This window comes from Crinia signifera, chromosome 11 (assembly GCF_055691185.1).
Source record: "Crinia signifera chromosome 11, ASM5569118v1, whole genome shotgun sequence".
Taxonomy (NCBI): Eukaryota; Metazoa; Chordata; class Amphibia; order Anura; family Myobatrachidae; genus Crinia; species Crinia signifera.
The window spans coordinates 53,587,671-53,603,870 of record NC_139227.1 but is presented as its reverse complement, the minus strand read 5'-3'; the positions used below and the strand labels follow the sequence as shown (position 1 = coordinate 53,603,870).

The window sequence follows — 16,200 nt, the reverse complement described above, 5'->3', positions numbered from 1 at the left end:
CCCAGTACGGGGTGTACGTGACAGTGAAGGGTGAGATGGGGCTGAATATGACACCCACCTCCCAGCACGGGGTGTACCTCACAGTGACGGGTGAGATGGGGCTGTATATGACGCGCACCTCCCAGTGCGGGGTGTACGTCACATTGACGGGTGAGATGGGGCTGTATATGACTCCCCCCTCCCAGTACGGGGTGTATGTCACCATGACAGGTGAGATGGGGCTGTATATGACTCCCCCCTCCCAGTACGGGGTGTACGTCACAGTGACAGGTGAGATGGGGCTGTATATTATACACAGCTCCCAGTACGGGGTGTACGTCACAGTGATTGGTGAGTTGGGGCTGTGTATGACACACAGCTCCCAGTACCGGGTGTACGTCACAGTGAAGGGTGAGATGGGGCTGAGTATGACACCCACCTCCCAGCACGGGGTGTACATCACGGTGACTGATGAGATGGGGCTGTATATGGCACAGCTCCCAGCACGGGGTGTACCTCACAGTGACTGGTGAGATGGGGCTGTATATGATGCGCACCTCCCAGTGCGGGGTGTACGTCACAGTGACAGGTGAGATGGGGCTGTATATTATACACAGCTCCCAGTATAGGGTGTACATCACAGTGATGGGTGAGATGGGGTTGTATATGACACACAGCTCCCAGTACATGGTGTACGTCACCGTAATGGGTGAGATGGGGCTGTGTATGAAACAACTCCCAGTACGGGGTGTACGTCACAGTGACTGGTGAGATGGGGCTGTATATAACGCCCACCTCCCAGTACGGGGTGTACGTCACAGTGAAGGGTGAGATGGGGCTGTATATGACACACATCTCCCAGTACAGGGTGTACGTCACAGTGAAGGGTGAGATGGGGCTGAATATGACACACATCTCCCAGTACAGGGTGTACGTCACAGTGACGGGTGAGATGGGGCTGTGTATGACACACAGCACCCAGTACGGGGTGTACGTCACAGTGACGGGTTAGATGGGGCTGTGTATGACAACCCACCTCCCAGTACGGGGTGTACCTCAAAGTGACGGGTGAGATGGGGCTGTGTATGACACAGCTCCAGTACGGGGTGTACGTCACAGTGACGGGTGAGATGGGGCTGTATATGATGCACAGCTCCCAGTACAGGGTGTACGTCACAGTGACGGGTGAGATGGGGCTGTGTATGACACACAGCTCCCAGTACGGGGTGTACGTCACAGTGACGGTTGAGATGGGGCTGTATATGACACACAGCTCCCAGTACGGGGTGTACGTCACAGTGACGGTTGAGATGGGGCTGTATATGACACACAGCTCCCAGTACGGGGTGTACGTCACAGTGACGGGTGAGATGGGGCTGTGTATGACACACAGCACCCAGTACGGGGTGTACGTCACAGTGACGGGTTAGATGGGGCTGTGTATGACACCCACCTCCCAGTACGGGGTGTACCTCAAAGTGACGGGTGAGATGGGGCTGTGTATGACACAGCTCCAGTACGGGGTGTACGTCACAGTGACGGGTGAGATGGGGCTGTATATGATGCACAGCTCCCAGTACAGGGTGTACGTCACAGTGACGGGTGAGATGGGGCTGTGTATGACACACAGCTCCCAGTACGGGGTGTACGTCACAGTGACGGTTGAGATGGGGCTGTATATGACACACAGCTCCCAGTACGGGGTGTACGTCACAGTGACGGGTGAGATGGGGCTGTATATGACACCCACCTCCCAGTACAGGGTGTACCTCACAGTGACGGGTGAGATGGGGCTGTGTATGACACAGCTCCAGTACGGGGTGTACGTCACAGTGATGGGTGAGATGGGGCTGTATATGATGCACAGCTCCCAGTACAGGGTGTACGTCACAGTGACGGGTGAGATGGGGCTGTGTATGACACACAGCTCCCAGTACGGGGTGTACGTCACAGTGACGGGTGAGATGGGGCTGTATATGACACCCACCTCCCAGTACAGGGTGTACCTCACAGTGACGGATGAGATGGGGCTGTATAGGACACAGCTCCCAGTTCGGGATGTACGTCACAGTAACGGGTGACATATGGCTGTGTATGACACACCGCTCCCAGTACGGAGGTACGTCACAGTGACGGATGAGATGGGGCTGTATATAACACACAGCTCCCAGTAAGGGGTGTATGTCACAGTGCCGGGTGAGATGGGGCTGTATATGACACACAGCTCTTAGTACAGGGTGTACCTCACAGTGACGGATGAGATGGGGCTGTATAGGACACAGCTCCCAGTATGGGATGTATGTCACAGTAACGGGTGAGATGGGGCTGTATATGACACACAGCTCCCAGTACGGGGTGTATGTCACAGTGCCAGGTGAGATGGGGCTGTATATGACACACAGCTCTCAGTACGGGGTGTTCGTCACAGTGACTGGTGAGATGGGGCTGTATATGACACACATTTGTTATTTTCTTGTAGGTCATTAAGGACCTGAAGGGATCAGATTACACCTGGTCCTACACCACGCCGCCTTCCTCGCCAAGCAGCTCTGGATCCAGGAATTCCAACATATGCAGGTGAGAAGAGAACGCACAGTTCCCCTTAGGCTATAGTATTGTGTGTGTGTGTGTGTGTGTGTGTATCTTCACTTGTTAGTGTCTGTTTGAGCCATATTTCATTGTATTGACTTCTTAATCTCGTACCCCTTCCCTGGTTGTCGTATTTATCACAGCACAAAACCTGCCCCCTCCTGGCAAGCTGCCTCCTCGCACCCCCAGTCTCCGGGCTCCTCATGCCGCTATCGCAGCCTGCCACAGCCCAGCGGAGGTGCGCAGCGCCTGATAAGCTCCTCCTCCCAGGATTCTGGGTGCAGCTCTCACGAGACGATCTTCTCCAAGCCACCATCACCTATGCCGTCAGACATCACAAGCCAGGTAATACTGTGCCCAGTGCTGGTCCGCCACAGAAGGGGGACACCTAACTATGTCCACTTTCCTGTCTTTTCCATGTTCCTTCCATGCGTCAGAAGTCCTCAAGCTCGGCGTCTTCAGAGGCCTCAGAGACTTGTCAGTCAGTCAGCGAGTGTAGCTCCCCAACTTCTGTGAGTGTGTTTTATCATGTGTTACTGTGATGTCATGCCATCAGTCAGTGTGTAATGTATAGAAGGGGTAATACACAGCTATAGACCAGAATCTGGCCATGAATTTCCAGAGTAGAGGACAAGTCTATGGGCTTTAACAAATAAACAAAGTGTTGAAACGTCCCAAGGCGCTATCAGTCCTTGCAGCCGCAAACCCAAATGGAGGACCACTGGGTAATCCTCTCTAGCAGATACTTTGGAACAAATGAAGGTCTGACGGTGCTGAACTTGGAAATGGAAATAAATTTAAAAAAAATGAAAAAGTTGTTTTAGGGTTAAAAGAAAAAAAGGTGTTTTTTAGGGGAAAACACTCTGCGGAAAAACTTGTAACAAAACTCACTAAATAGTGGTGTTGTACAAGTGTATAAAGGTATCTTTATGGGTCCACCCATGCAAACAGCATAAGACAAAATACCAATGACGACGAAAAATTTCCACAATGCGTACTGTACTCACTGTATAAACAGTATTTTTGACGCATATAAAGGTATCTTTACTGACAAATAACAGCTAATCCAGAGATAGATAGAGCCAATTGCCAAGATGGGTGCATACCGTACTCACTGTGGGTATGGATCACATCACGAGAAACACATTTCGTGGGACACACAAGTTCAGCGCCATCAGACCTTTATTTTTTCTGAAGAGACATCTATGGGTCTCGTCTAAGGGTCCTCCGATGGGCTGGAAGTAAGGTGCCGTTCCCGCGGTGACCTCCCTGATCGGTATTTTGTGTCTGTTGCAGGATTGGTCTCGCTCTGGGCCATATGAGACCCCACCAACTAGTTCCGTCCAGCGTAGGAAGGACCGCGTGGAGCACCTGCGGGAGGCGGAGCTGGGTCCCACCTATCCGGGTATGGAGGACCCTTACCGGCCTCGCATGTCCCCTGCTGTCATTGCTGCTAAGGTAGGCTCCAGCCTTCAGCAAATGCATCATGACACCTCATATACCTCACTATACACCTAATATACATATATAACATGTGTACATCAGGCACGCATCAGGTGTAAAACAGGAACGCATCGGGTGTACAACAGGGGAATCGGTACATCTGTCAGACCACACTTAGGTCTACAGTCATTAGGTCGACCCCACTAGGTCGACTGGCAGGAAGGTCGACCTGACTTAAGGTCGACATGGGCCAAGGTCGACATGTCTTAAGGTCGAATTGGCATAAAGGTCGACATGAGGAAGATCGACTGGACATAAGGTCGACATGGGTTTTTCACTGTTTTTTAACCCGAATGTGACACAGTCGACATGGACACAGTTGGCAATGAGAATCGGACCCTCGCATCGCTCGCTTCGCTCGCCATGCTTCGGGCACGGTGGCTCGCTTCGATCGCCACAGCTTTAATAACCTCCTCCACGCCCTAGTGGATGGAAGGGCATGAAATACCGCCTGTCGGCACATGTCGGCTCAAAAAACAGTGAAAAATCCATGTCGACCTTATGACCAGTCGACCTTCCTCATGTCGACCTTTATGCAAATTCGACCTTAAGTCATGTCGACCTTGGCCCATGTCGACCTTAAGTCAGGTCGGCCTTCCTGCCAGTCGACCTAGTGGGGTCGACCTAATGACTGTAGACCTAAGTTCATTCTAATAGATGACCGCTTCCCACAACGGGCATGCATCGGGTGTGCAACAGGCACGCATCAGGTGTGCAACAGGCACGCATCAGGTGTGCAACAGGCACGCATCAGGTGTGCAACAGGCGTACAACAGGCACGCATAAAGCGTACATCAGGCACGCATCAGGCATACAAAAGGCACACATCAGGTGTGCAACAGGTGTACAACAGGCACGCATCAAGCGTACATCAGGCACGCTTCAGGTGCCTGATGCACACATCAGGTGTACATCAGGCACGCATCAAGCGTACATCAGGCACGCATCAGGCGTACAAAAGGCACGCATCAGGCGTACAAAAGGCACGCATCAGGTGTACAAAAGGCACGCATCAGGTGTGCAACAGGTGTACAACAGGCACGCATCAAGCATACATCAGGCACGTATCAGGCGTACATCAGGCACGCATCAGGTGTGCATTAGGTGTAAAATATGCATACCGCAGGCATGCATCTGGCGTGCATTAGGTGTACATCAGGCATACATCTGGCGTGCAGCTACAATCGCATTATACACAACATATTAATATAATGGAGGTGTCACAGACAGCAAAGAGGGAAAGTTGGACAGTTATTATGTGTGAGAGTCGCATCCTCAGTATAGAATGTAACATGGACTCATCACAAGTGGCTCATACTCGTGTCTGTGGTCAGTGAGGTCATCGTTAGTGGCATATTGTAATCTACTGAGAGATCTGTTCCTTCCTATGGTGCAATCTGTGTGGTTCCATATATGTGTGGGTTTGGGCTGATATATTCTGTAATGATTAACATTCCAGACACGTGCGGTGATCCCCGCAGGAACACTTTGTGTCAGCGTTTGTTTGTTATTATTCTCGCGGCAAATAACATTATGTGTGCCGTGTTTCCGGCCTGTCTGGGGTGGGGCTTTGGTATTACTGCACATTCAGACACAACCATTCCTAGTGCAAACTGCAGGTGTACGCTCTGATTAAGCATTCGCCTTCCTCAATGTCACAGCATGGAGAGGAGGTATCCCCAGCGGCCAGTGACTTGGCGATGGTTCTGACCCGTGGGCTCAGTCTGGAACACCAGAAAAGTAGCCGCGACTCTCTGCAATATTCTAGTGGCTATAGTACTCAGACTACCACCCCATCCTGCTCCGAGGACACAATCCCATCACAAGGTAAACATGTGCGCAAATCACAGCCTTTCCCTGCGCCCAGGACGCAATCTGCCACCTGTACACAAATCACAGCCATTCCACGCACCAAGGACACAATCCTGCCACCTGTACACAAATTACAGCCATTCCCTGCGTCCAGGACACAATTTGCCATTTGTACAAATCACAGCCATTCAGACACAATCCCGCCACATGTACACAAATAACAGCCATTCAGACACAATCCCGCCACATGTACACAAATCACAGCCATTCAGACACAATCCCGCCACATGTACACAAATCACAGCCGTTCCCTTCCCCCAGGACACAATCCTGCAACATGTACTCAAATCACAGCCGTTCCCTGCACCTGGGACACAATCCCGCCACATGTACACAAATCACAGCCATTCAGACACAATCCCACCACATGTACACAAATCACAGCCAGTCCTTGCTCCCGGGACACAATCCCTCCACATGTACACAAATGACAGCCGTTCCCTGCACCCGGGACACAATCCCGCCACATCTACACAAATCACAGCCGTTCCCTGCTCCCAGGACACAATTCCGCCACATGTACACAAATCACAGCCGTTCCCTGCTCCCGGGACACAATCCTGCCACATGTACACAAATCACAGGCGTTCCCTGCTCCCGGGACACAATCCTGCCACAAAGTATAACCATTTATCATGTGACCTCTTGTTCCCCCCCCCAACAGGCTCCGACTATGACTGTTATTCCGTGAATGGAGACGCCGATGCCGACAGCTCCGGTGACTTTGACAGATCCTCTACTGTTCCCCGGAGCAGCAGCTTGGCGCAAAACTACCGCCGCATGCTGCAAACCAAGCGCCCAGCCTCCACAGCCGGCCTTCCTAGTGCCATACCACCCTCTGGATCTGCCCCCCCACCACCACAGTCTGGATCTACTCCAGGGGTGGCAACAATAAGACGCACTCCTTCCACCAAACCCACAGTCAGACGCACTTTGTCCAACGCTGGACCCATTCCATGCCGCCCCCCAATTGTGCCAGTAAGAACCCCCACTGTCCCAGACTCTCCCAGCGGGGTGCTGGGAGGACGTTCCCGGGTAGGAAGTGAGGAGTGTGTTTTCTATCTGGGATGCGATGACGGAAACCCATTGGACTATGCCAAGTCTTCCCCTAAACGACTGAGTCTCCCTAATGCCGCCTGGGGAGGGGCAGGGGAGATGTCTGTGTACGGAGGTGGTGGAGGGGATGAGGAAGACATGGGAGGAGGGCTCTTGGCTGCCAATCGGCACAGTCTGGTAGAGAAGATTGGCGAGCTTGTAGCAGGGGCACACGCCTTGGGGGATGGCCAGTTCCCTTTTCCCTCCGCTCCAGACAAGAGTCAGGTTCCAGCACCGACAGGCGGAGAGAGTGTGTCGGAACCCCCAGCAGGCGATATGCTGGCATCCATACGCAGAGGGGTACGGTTACGCCGGACCCTGACCAACGACCGCTCTGCACCCCGTATCTTGTGATGTGGGGTGATTGGTTGATAGAATTAAGGATTGGTGCTCCATTGGGGAGGGGAGTGACATATACTGTGAGGCACAGAATGGAAACCAAGGGGTACATCCAGACCTAGAGGGGCTCAGTTTGGGGATTGAATGTTCCAAGCTGAGGGAACAACTCAGCCGATGGAACCTTACAGACCATTTTTTTCCCGACATTGAACATTACTTTAAATAACATCACAATTGTGATTGTAGTAAATGTTGTGTAAAGTATTGCAGGTGTGTCACCACAGCTGTAACTACACAACTTACACCCCGGAGTCTGACACAACCCCTGTACACTGTTCTCACTCACAAACCACTATGTTCTTGCCATGTTGGTGCACAACCCTGCCACTGTGTCCAAGCTGATCACCTGGGATTTGGCTGCAATGAACATAGAAAGCCATCAAATTCTAATACAAGAAATACTCATAATTTGGGCACTAATTCCATAATTATATATATGGGTGTAATTCTGCAAATTCAGTAGCAACTGTTCTGCTGGCCATTACAGTGTGTACAAGATGGGCATTACCCTGTGTACCAGCCAGCCGTTACCGCGTGTACAAGATGGGCATTACCCTGATACCTGGTTACCATGTGTACCTGATGGCTGGTTACCGTGTGTATAGGCCGGCTGTTGCCATGTGTACCCAGCTGGCTGTTACCATGCGCACCCAGCTGGATGTTACCATGCGCAGTGTATTATACCAACTGTCTTATGTTCGGCATAATTAGAATGTACAGGTCCTGGGATTGTGGTACTTGGCTTTTTCTGATACTGAAGCATATTGGGAGTATATTAATTCTGTCCCGGCTGCCATATATACTGGTTTCTGCCTATGTCCATTGCAGCCTGGTTGTACAGGGGTGCACATTATATATAGGAAGGTTGGGGCCGGCACTCCCAGATAGTTAGGTTAACTATCTGACGATAGTGCCAAATAAAGAGCACTGAAACGTTGACTTAAGACACAGTTCTGTCGACTCTTCATTTATTCGAACAGCGAGTGCCGCACCTACCACCCTGTGTGTATATGTATATATATATATATATATATATATATATATATATATATATATATATATATATATATATATATATATATATATATATATATATATATATAGTATACGACGGGCCCCTCAGGTTCCAATCAGGGCACTCACCAGGCAGTATAATAATAGTTTTTAATCAATACATCACCAAAAAGTGCATAGGACCAAAGTCCAAGTTGACGAAATTCCTCGACTTGCGTTTGATGGTTCTGCTGTCGTCTTGACAAAGGCCGGGTGCCGGCTGAAACGTCAACTTGGACTTTGGTCCTATGCACTTTTTGGTGATGTATTGATTAAAAACTATTATTATACTGCCTGGTGAGTGCCCTGATTGGACCCTGAGGGGCCCATCATATACTATATTGAAGGAGCAAATGTTGCTACCATAAAGGAGCACCCCATATCTCTCTACTGCTGGCTTGGAGTGCGGTTACTCTGTCACTATATATATATATATATATATATATATTCTGCCCAGGATTGTGTCTGTGGGTGGGGGCTATAGTCGCTGATAGGGCCGCATGGGGTATATATAGCGCAGATCGCCCACAGCTCCTACTGTTCTCCTTGTGTAAGGAATTTGGCTATTACTGTCACATCACAGGTGTCACACACGATACATGTGGATCTACATAGAGTCCAGGACACAGGTTCCATGGGCTGTGCCCACAGTCAGACACCCGGTACATGGGGAACTGTGGACTCCGGATTACACCAGTAAATGCGCCTTAGTATCACACGCCAGACTTATCATTCTACCGGCATGCTATAAGATTTGTTACATACAATTTGTGCCAAATCACAATGTTTTGGAGACTATACGGCCGCCATGTTTATTGCGCGGTTTTCTACTTACTTGTGACATCAGACGATAATAAGTAAAACATTTTCCTTGTCCGATGCAGTAGCTGACATTGGCTGTTGTAGTAAGGAAAAGGGCTTGTGGGTCACCCGTTGGCTGGACCCCTGGGAACTGGTGACGGCAAACTTTATTATCAGAGCTTAATGAATACACCACATTTCGGAAAGATTAGATGCCTTTATGATCACAGAGGCCTCTCATACTGTTGTGTAATCTCCGTGCTCCCTATCTTTCTCCCATGTAATATGGAGTCCCTACTATCCCCTTATGCCCTCACCCTGTCATCCTACTGTGGCGTACAGTATGCAGTGGTGTAACGGCCACTGAAGTCACTGCAATAGGTCTTGTTGGCAGATGTACTGTGATATTACCTGTATTACTGCAATAAGAGGGACCAGGCTTATGTCCAGACATCAGGTATATACACGTTATAGTATTGGTTCATCTGATTGGATGCCCGGTTGGCCAGTACTGACTCAGTGGGGGGGTCTTGGACTGCCAGACGTGTTCACATCAGAGGCTTAGAAAGTTTAATCGGATAAACCAGTCTATAAAGAGGATCAGGCTGCCCTGGGCCTGGAGATATTATTTGCCCCTGGTAGAGGGCAGTTTGTAATGACTAAGATGTAACTATGAGGTAATTATAGAGAGGTATTTTTTGACTAATTGACAATATAACTTTATCTCCCGGGTGGTTCCTCACCAGCAAAGTGAAGAGTAACGGGAAATAGAATATTTTTACGTGGCCGGAGGCTGAGCCAAAGGCAGACAAACTAAGTATGAATATTGGAAACTTGTGAGATACGCCGCCTGCTGGTCAGGGTGGAGAACTGCAGTCGGTATAATTGTTAACATATATGCCCTCATGCTGTAATGGGGGGCAGTACATTGTGGCACTGGATAATAGAGATTAACAGGAGCTGGGGCCAGGCTTGTGTAGTACCTGTGTCTGTGATGCGTATGCTTGGAGGGCTAAAAATGGCGGCACCACATGGAGGCAGCCATCTTGAGGGTGGTACTGGCCATTCAGAGTGGCTGCCATGACTGTGTGTAGCCCTGCGCTCAGTGGTAAATTGTCGTATTGCCCAATGTCTGTGCTGTTGCAATATGGCCTTCAAATGAAGAGACTGTAACTGACACGCAATTTTGAAATTCCATTATTTATGGCTTCTCTGTGACAAATAAGCCCATAGATGGGTCATGTAGGTGATGTAAGATAAGGGGTGATGACCACCGTGCCGTAGGCTGCCCCTCTGCACTGGAGATGGTCCTTTCACTATACATGAATCTAGCTCTGTCCCTCTATGAGGCCTGCCAGAGGAATAATCTGCAGTATTCCCGGCTCCCCATTTACATAGCAGCAGAAAATCCCATCATCTATTGTGTAATCCATAGAGAGGTCATGGAATGTGCTGCGGGGGTTAATGGCATGGGAATGACGTCTCCTCATGGATAGGTCACATTTCCGAACCATCATAGCTGGCCACCGTGACGTACACGTATTGACTTGTGTGTGCCGTACTGCAGCTTTTCCTACGTGGTCTCCCATGCTTCCAGTTGAAGGGTCTTTGAGATGGACCTAAGATGCCCTAATTAGTCTGTAAGACAGTTCTCCAATCGTATCCCCCCCCCATATATACATACCACCTTTGACACCACTCCTTATTATAAGGCATAATACCACAATCATTGGCCACCATTATAGAATACAGATCTTGTCCTCTTACCTTCTTAACTCCAGAATCGTTCCAAGGAGGTCTCATATCCCTCCAATGTGAAAGCAGATCTCTGCACCATACATAGCTGTATCCGGCTCTGTGCCGCATCCAAGGGCTAAAAAATAAAGCTGTGTCTGGGTAAAATAATGGCCTTACTATGAGGCATTGGATAAGTCCAGGCAGATAAACTGTTATGCTTAGGAAAAGTTGCACGAAGACACAAACAAGCCAATAAATTAGCCTCGAGAAGGACGGCAGGTGGTCTAACACGATTGATGGGGTGGGGGGGGGGGTATTCTGATGCCATGGAAAGGGATTGGCATGTGAATATGAGAGGTGTTAAGGAAGAGGATAGGTTGTTTTTAGAACAGTAACAATCTTAGATCACAGGGAGGTCTCCAGTGATGTGGGGTTATTAGCAACCAGGGAGGTCTCCAGTGATGGTGGGGGTTACAAGCAGAAAGGGAGGTCGCCAGTGATGGTAGGCTTACTAGCAGACTGTGAGGTCTCCAGTAATGGTAGGCTAACTAGCAGACAGGAGGTCTTCAATGATGGTAGAGGACCTTAGCAGACTGTGAGGTTTCCAGTGATGTCTCTCTCCTTTGAATTTTGAGGGACCGATTGTCACTGTGGGGTCTCCAATTATGGTAGAGGACACTAGCAGACTGTGAGGTCTCCAGTGATGGTGGAGGACCCTAGCAGACTGTGAGATATCCAGTGATGGTGGAGGGCCCTAGCAGACTGTGAGATCCTCAGTGATGGTAGGGTTACTAGCAGACTGTGAGATCCTCAGTGATGGTAGGGTTACTAGCAGACTGTGAGATCCTCAGTGATGGTAGGGTTACTAGCAGACTGTGAGGTCTCCATTGATGGTAAGGTTACTAGCAGACAGGAGGTCGCCAATGATGGTATTGTTAGTAGTAGACAGGAGGTCTCCGGTGATGGTAGAGGACCCTAGCAGACTGTGAGGTCTCCAGTGATGGTAGAGGACCCTAGCAGACAGGGAGGTCTCCAGTGATGGTAGGGTTACTAGCAGACATAGATATCTTTAGCAGTGGTGGAAGATAATAGCAGAACCACACGTGTCCATTGATTATTGAAGCCGGCAGTACAGCGATTGGTCTTTATCTTGTAGCTCTGCAGGTCTACCATGGGGGAAAGTTAATGAACTTACAACTATTTGAAAGGGCAAGTTTCTTTGAAAGTTGGAAATATTGCTTGTAATAGTTACTGCTATCAGAAAGGTAAATCAGATGATTGCATGGTGACTAGAGGCAACTGGAGGTCTGAGGAATGTGACTTAGGGTGTCAGGAGAATGTGTGGGCCTAAGTGAGTACCTAGCTTTTAGGGAACAGGTTAGGATGAAGTGATGACTCTAAGGCTATGAAAGAAACAACTGGTCTTGGCCAAGAGTGAGGTCAAATGATGAGTAACAGGTGGATGTTTTCTTAAGGCAGGCATTCCCAATCACGGTTCTCAAGGCATGAAGTCACCTGTGCTTTAGCCTGGATATCACTAAAACCTGTACTGTTGGTGTGCCTTGAGAACCGTGGATCGGAATGCCTGTCTTAAGGAGTTGGTAAAAGAGTTAGTGGCTGGCTTGGGAGTATGGGTGGTTAGTGGATAAATAGAGGGTATGAGTGATTAGTAGCCGGCTTGGGGCTATGGGCAGTGAGTGGCCAGGCTGGGGGTATGGGTGGTTAGTGGCTAGGATGGTGGTATGGGAGGTTAATAGCCGGCTAGAGATTATGTGCAGTAAGTGAACGTCTCGGAGGGTATGTGTATGCTTGGGTCACTAGGTAAGGTCCTGCTCCTGACTGTAGTTACCGTTAGTCAGATGAAAGAAATGAGAGCAGAGGATATGGTGCATTTGTTACAGGGCCCATAGCAGAGATCTCCCCCTATCCATCAGTTTTGGCTGCTGCCGGCAGATAAAACCATCGGTGGACAGGTACGCTGGACAGGAAACTTGCTGAGCGATCTGCCACTTATTCCCGAAAGAACCAATGTTCAAGTTGTTGGAAGAAAATACATATAATGCTCCACCATAGACTTAACATAATCCAGCCGGTGTATAGTATGCATACGCCGCATCTACTAAACCTTAGTGCAGGTGGAGGCTTCTCGTTACCGTCCCGGTAGTCTGCGGCAATACCATAGACCTGCCTACTGACCAGATACGGCAATAAATGCGAGCTCTCTATGGGAGCATCGTCATTTTGCGAATGGAATGATAACGTAATAATTTTATTTATTTTCCAGGGGTTAAGCTATAACCATTGTTGGACTTGCTTGGAGATAAATGATAGAGGTAGAACCACCATGGTAACACTTTTACCAACAGCTATGCATTATATTGTCACGGGTTACGGAGGGTCCTGAACGCCCTTGGTGAGGTCTTAAGGAACGGCTACTGGAAGCACAATACACTCTCCTCCCTCAGCCTCTTGTGTACACTTTTATCTCCTTTTCTATCTACCCTTCTGTTGGGGTGGGGTGGGGGGGCATTAACCTTGTGGGGTTCCCTTTATATAAGCTCTCCGCCCTGTGTGTGTCTATAACACAAAGCACTGTTGTCGTTGTACAGATCTCTTACACTGGATATGTGTGTCTACGTTTGTACCTGTGTATTTCCACATACTGTACCTATATCTTTCATCTACTTGCCTGAACCGCGGGGCAGACTGATGCGTTTGCTTTAATCCATGTTGTATGACGTTAGTGTCACGAGTGGGGTCACCCTTCAACTGAATACTGACGTTTCACTGTGTCCTTCCAATGTGCAAACGTCCTCTGCTCTTGCTGTTGTCTGTTTTCTATTGTATTCTGTTTTCTATGTGTTATTTTGTGCCCTTCTCCTCACCGCGCCTGTTTATTTAAGAGCGAATCGATTCTTTTTCTAGTCATCCTTTTTTTCACTCAGAATTGCGCTGATTGGTAACTCCGCACTGTGACGATCCAGTATTAATAAACTTGTACTGTACAAACCGCCCTGGTCGTGAGTTATTCTTCTGTGCTATGATGGCTCAGCTGGGGGTGTAAATAAAGAGTATATACCGTTCCGGTGCGAAAAGGGTCAACTTAACACTAAGGGCAGTATTCAATGTGATCCTAAACAGGATTCGCTGCACACTCGCTGTGTTCCAGAGGGCTGGCTGCCACTCGCTCTCTCCGTATTCAATGTCGGAGGGGTGAGTTGCCCCTTGCAGCGAATCTTAACCCCTGCAGCGGATGAGCGTCCGCGGCAGGGAGGGTATCCGGACTATTGTTAGACAGCACTTACATCGACAGCCATTACATCGACACCATTAGTTTGACAGCTCAATAGGTCGACATGTCATTAGGTCGACATGTCATTAGGTCGACAGCTCATTAGGTCGACAGCTCATTAGGTCGACAGCTCATTAGGTCCACATGTTTTTAGGTCGAAACTACCATTAGGTCGACAGTGTCTATGTCGACAGTAAAAAGGTCGACATGGGTTTTTCCACTGTTTTTTGAGCCGACATGTGCCGACAGGCGGTATTTCATGCCCTACTATCCACTAGGGCGTGGTGGGAGAATAAAATAGTGTGCCGAGCGCAGCGAGGCACCGTGCCCGAAGCATTGCGAGCGAAGCGAGCGATGCGAGGGGCTGCGGTACACTTCAAACTGTGTCCATGTCGACTGTGTCGACATTTCGGCCAAAAAACAGTGAAAAACTCATGTCGACCTTTTGACTGTCGACATAGACACTGTCGACCTAATGGTAGTGTCGACCTAATGAGCTGTCGACCTAATGAGATGTCGACCTAATGGTATGTCGACCTATTCAGCTGTCGAACTAATGGTGTCGATGTAATGGCTGTCGATGTAAGTGCTGTCTAATATCCGTCCCAGACCCGGCAGGGAGCCGTGGGACGGTGGCAGGCAGGGGAGATTGAAGTCTCCCTGCCTGCCCCAGAATGTATGTGGGGGGAGGTGGGCTCCCCGGGACCCAGGCAGCACAAGCTGCCCCCCCCCCCTCCCCCCAGAGCCAGCAGAGGACCGGGTATATTCACTGCTCCCGCTCCCGGCCCCCTGCTGGCTGCTCTGTGTAAAAAAAAAAAAATTTTTTAAATTAAAATATATATTCATGTGCACATGAATAAAAATAGCATGCCCCTTCACAGAATAAAATTCCTGATTTTTTGACACCAAAATTAAAACAAAAAAACTTTTATTTTAATAGTTCACATTCCACTTCTCCATGAAAAGATGAGAGAGACACGGCGAAAATCACTCAGAAAGATGGCGAGAAGTGCACGTTGAATAGGGTTGCTCGCTTTTTGAGAACAAAAGTCTCCGTCCAACGCGAGAAAAGCACAAACTCGCCATAAAACACGGCAAATTTTTCACATTGAATACTGCCCTAAAACCAGGTATTTCCTGCCTGGTTGAAAAAGGTACACAATATACAAATGAGATAGTGAAGCGCCCCACTGATGGGATCAATCAATAATACATGTATGAATCCTACCATCCAATATTATGGAAGGGAATGTCCATATATTCGTTCTTACTTCAGCACTCCAAGAACATAAAAGAAATACAAAAAAAATATATATCGTATTGGATCAGTCCAAAACTCGCACATATAAATCCTAAAACAGGGAATGGAAGCTGTATTTGTTCCTTAAGACCTGGTGTTCTTCTGTACGTTCTTTAGGGTTCACCACGTGCAGTCAAAAGGAGTCCAAACTCACATGTGTGCTTGCATATAGAAAACCGGGGATATGCTCATCAAGGTTTCTTTGGGGGGAATAGATTAACATCCACTCATCCTTCACGCAGGACTTCCAAAAGTGCTTGCATGTATGCGTATATTCCAGCGAGAGTGTTCAAAAATATAGACAGTATAACCAACTTTTATTTGGGGGAAAAAAAGGGCTAGAATAAAAATAGATACTCTAAATAGAAACAAAAAGCAAGGAGGTTTGGGACTACCGCACTTCAAAAATATATTACATGGCATCGCAACTGTGGCATTTGAAGAGCTGGATCGTGAAAGATGGGAAAAGAACTTAAAAGAGCTAGTGAATCAGGCTAGGGAGGGGAGAGTCCCCAAAGCAGATCCTATTGAACAACAGTAAGGGTAAAATAAAAAAAACACTAATTAAACAAGCAAAGAA

General features: G+C 48.7%; 1 protein-coding gene across 2 annotated transcripts in view; it reads left to right on the top strand.

Annotated features, from left to right (window-relative positions):
- MTSS2 (MTSS I-BAR domain containing 2) overlaps nt 1-8,374 on the top strand; it is a 109,893-nt gene extending 101,519 nt beyond the window's left edge. For both annotated transcript variants that reach the window (XM_083165702.1, XM_083165703.1), the window contains exons 9-14: nt 2,459-2,556; nt 2,712-2,913; nt 3,006-3,080; nt 3,865-4,026; nt 5,733-5,898; nt 6,608-8,374. In XM_083165702.1, the coding sequence (XP_083021828.1) occupies nt 2,459-2,556; nt 2,712-2,913; nt 3,006-3,080; nt 3,865-4,026; nt 5,733-5,898; nt 6,608-7,392 (1,488 nt within the window). In that variant the 3' untranslated portion in view covers nt 7,393-8,374. The remainder of the gene's footprint in view (nt 1-2,458; nt 2,557-2,711; nt 2,914-3,005; nt 3,081-3,864; nt 4,027-5,732; nt 5,899-6,607) is intronic.
- The last annotated feature ends 7,826 nt before the right edge of the window (nt 8,375-16,200 follow it).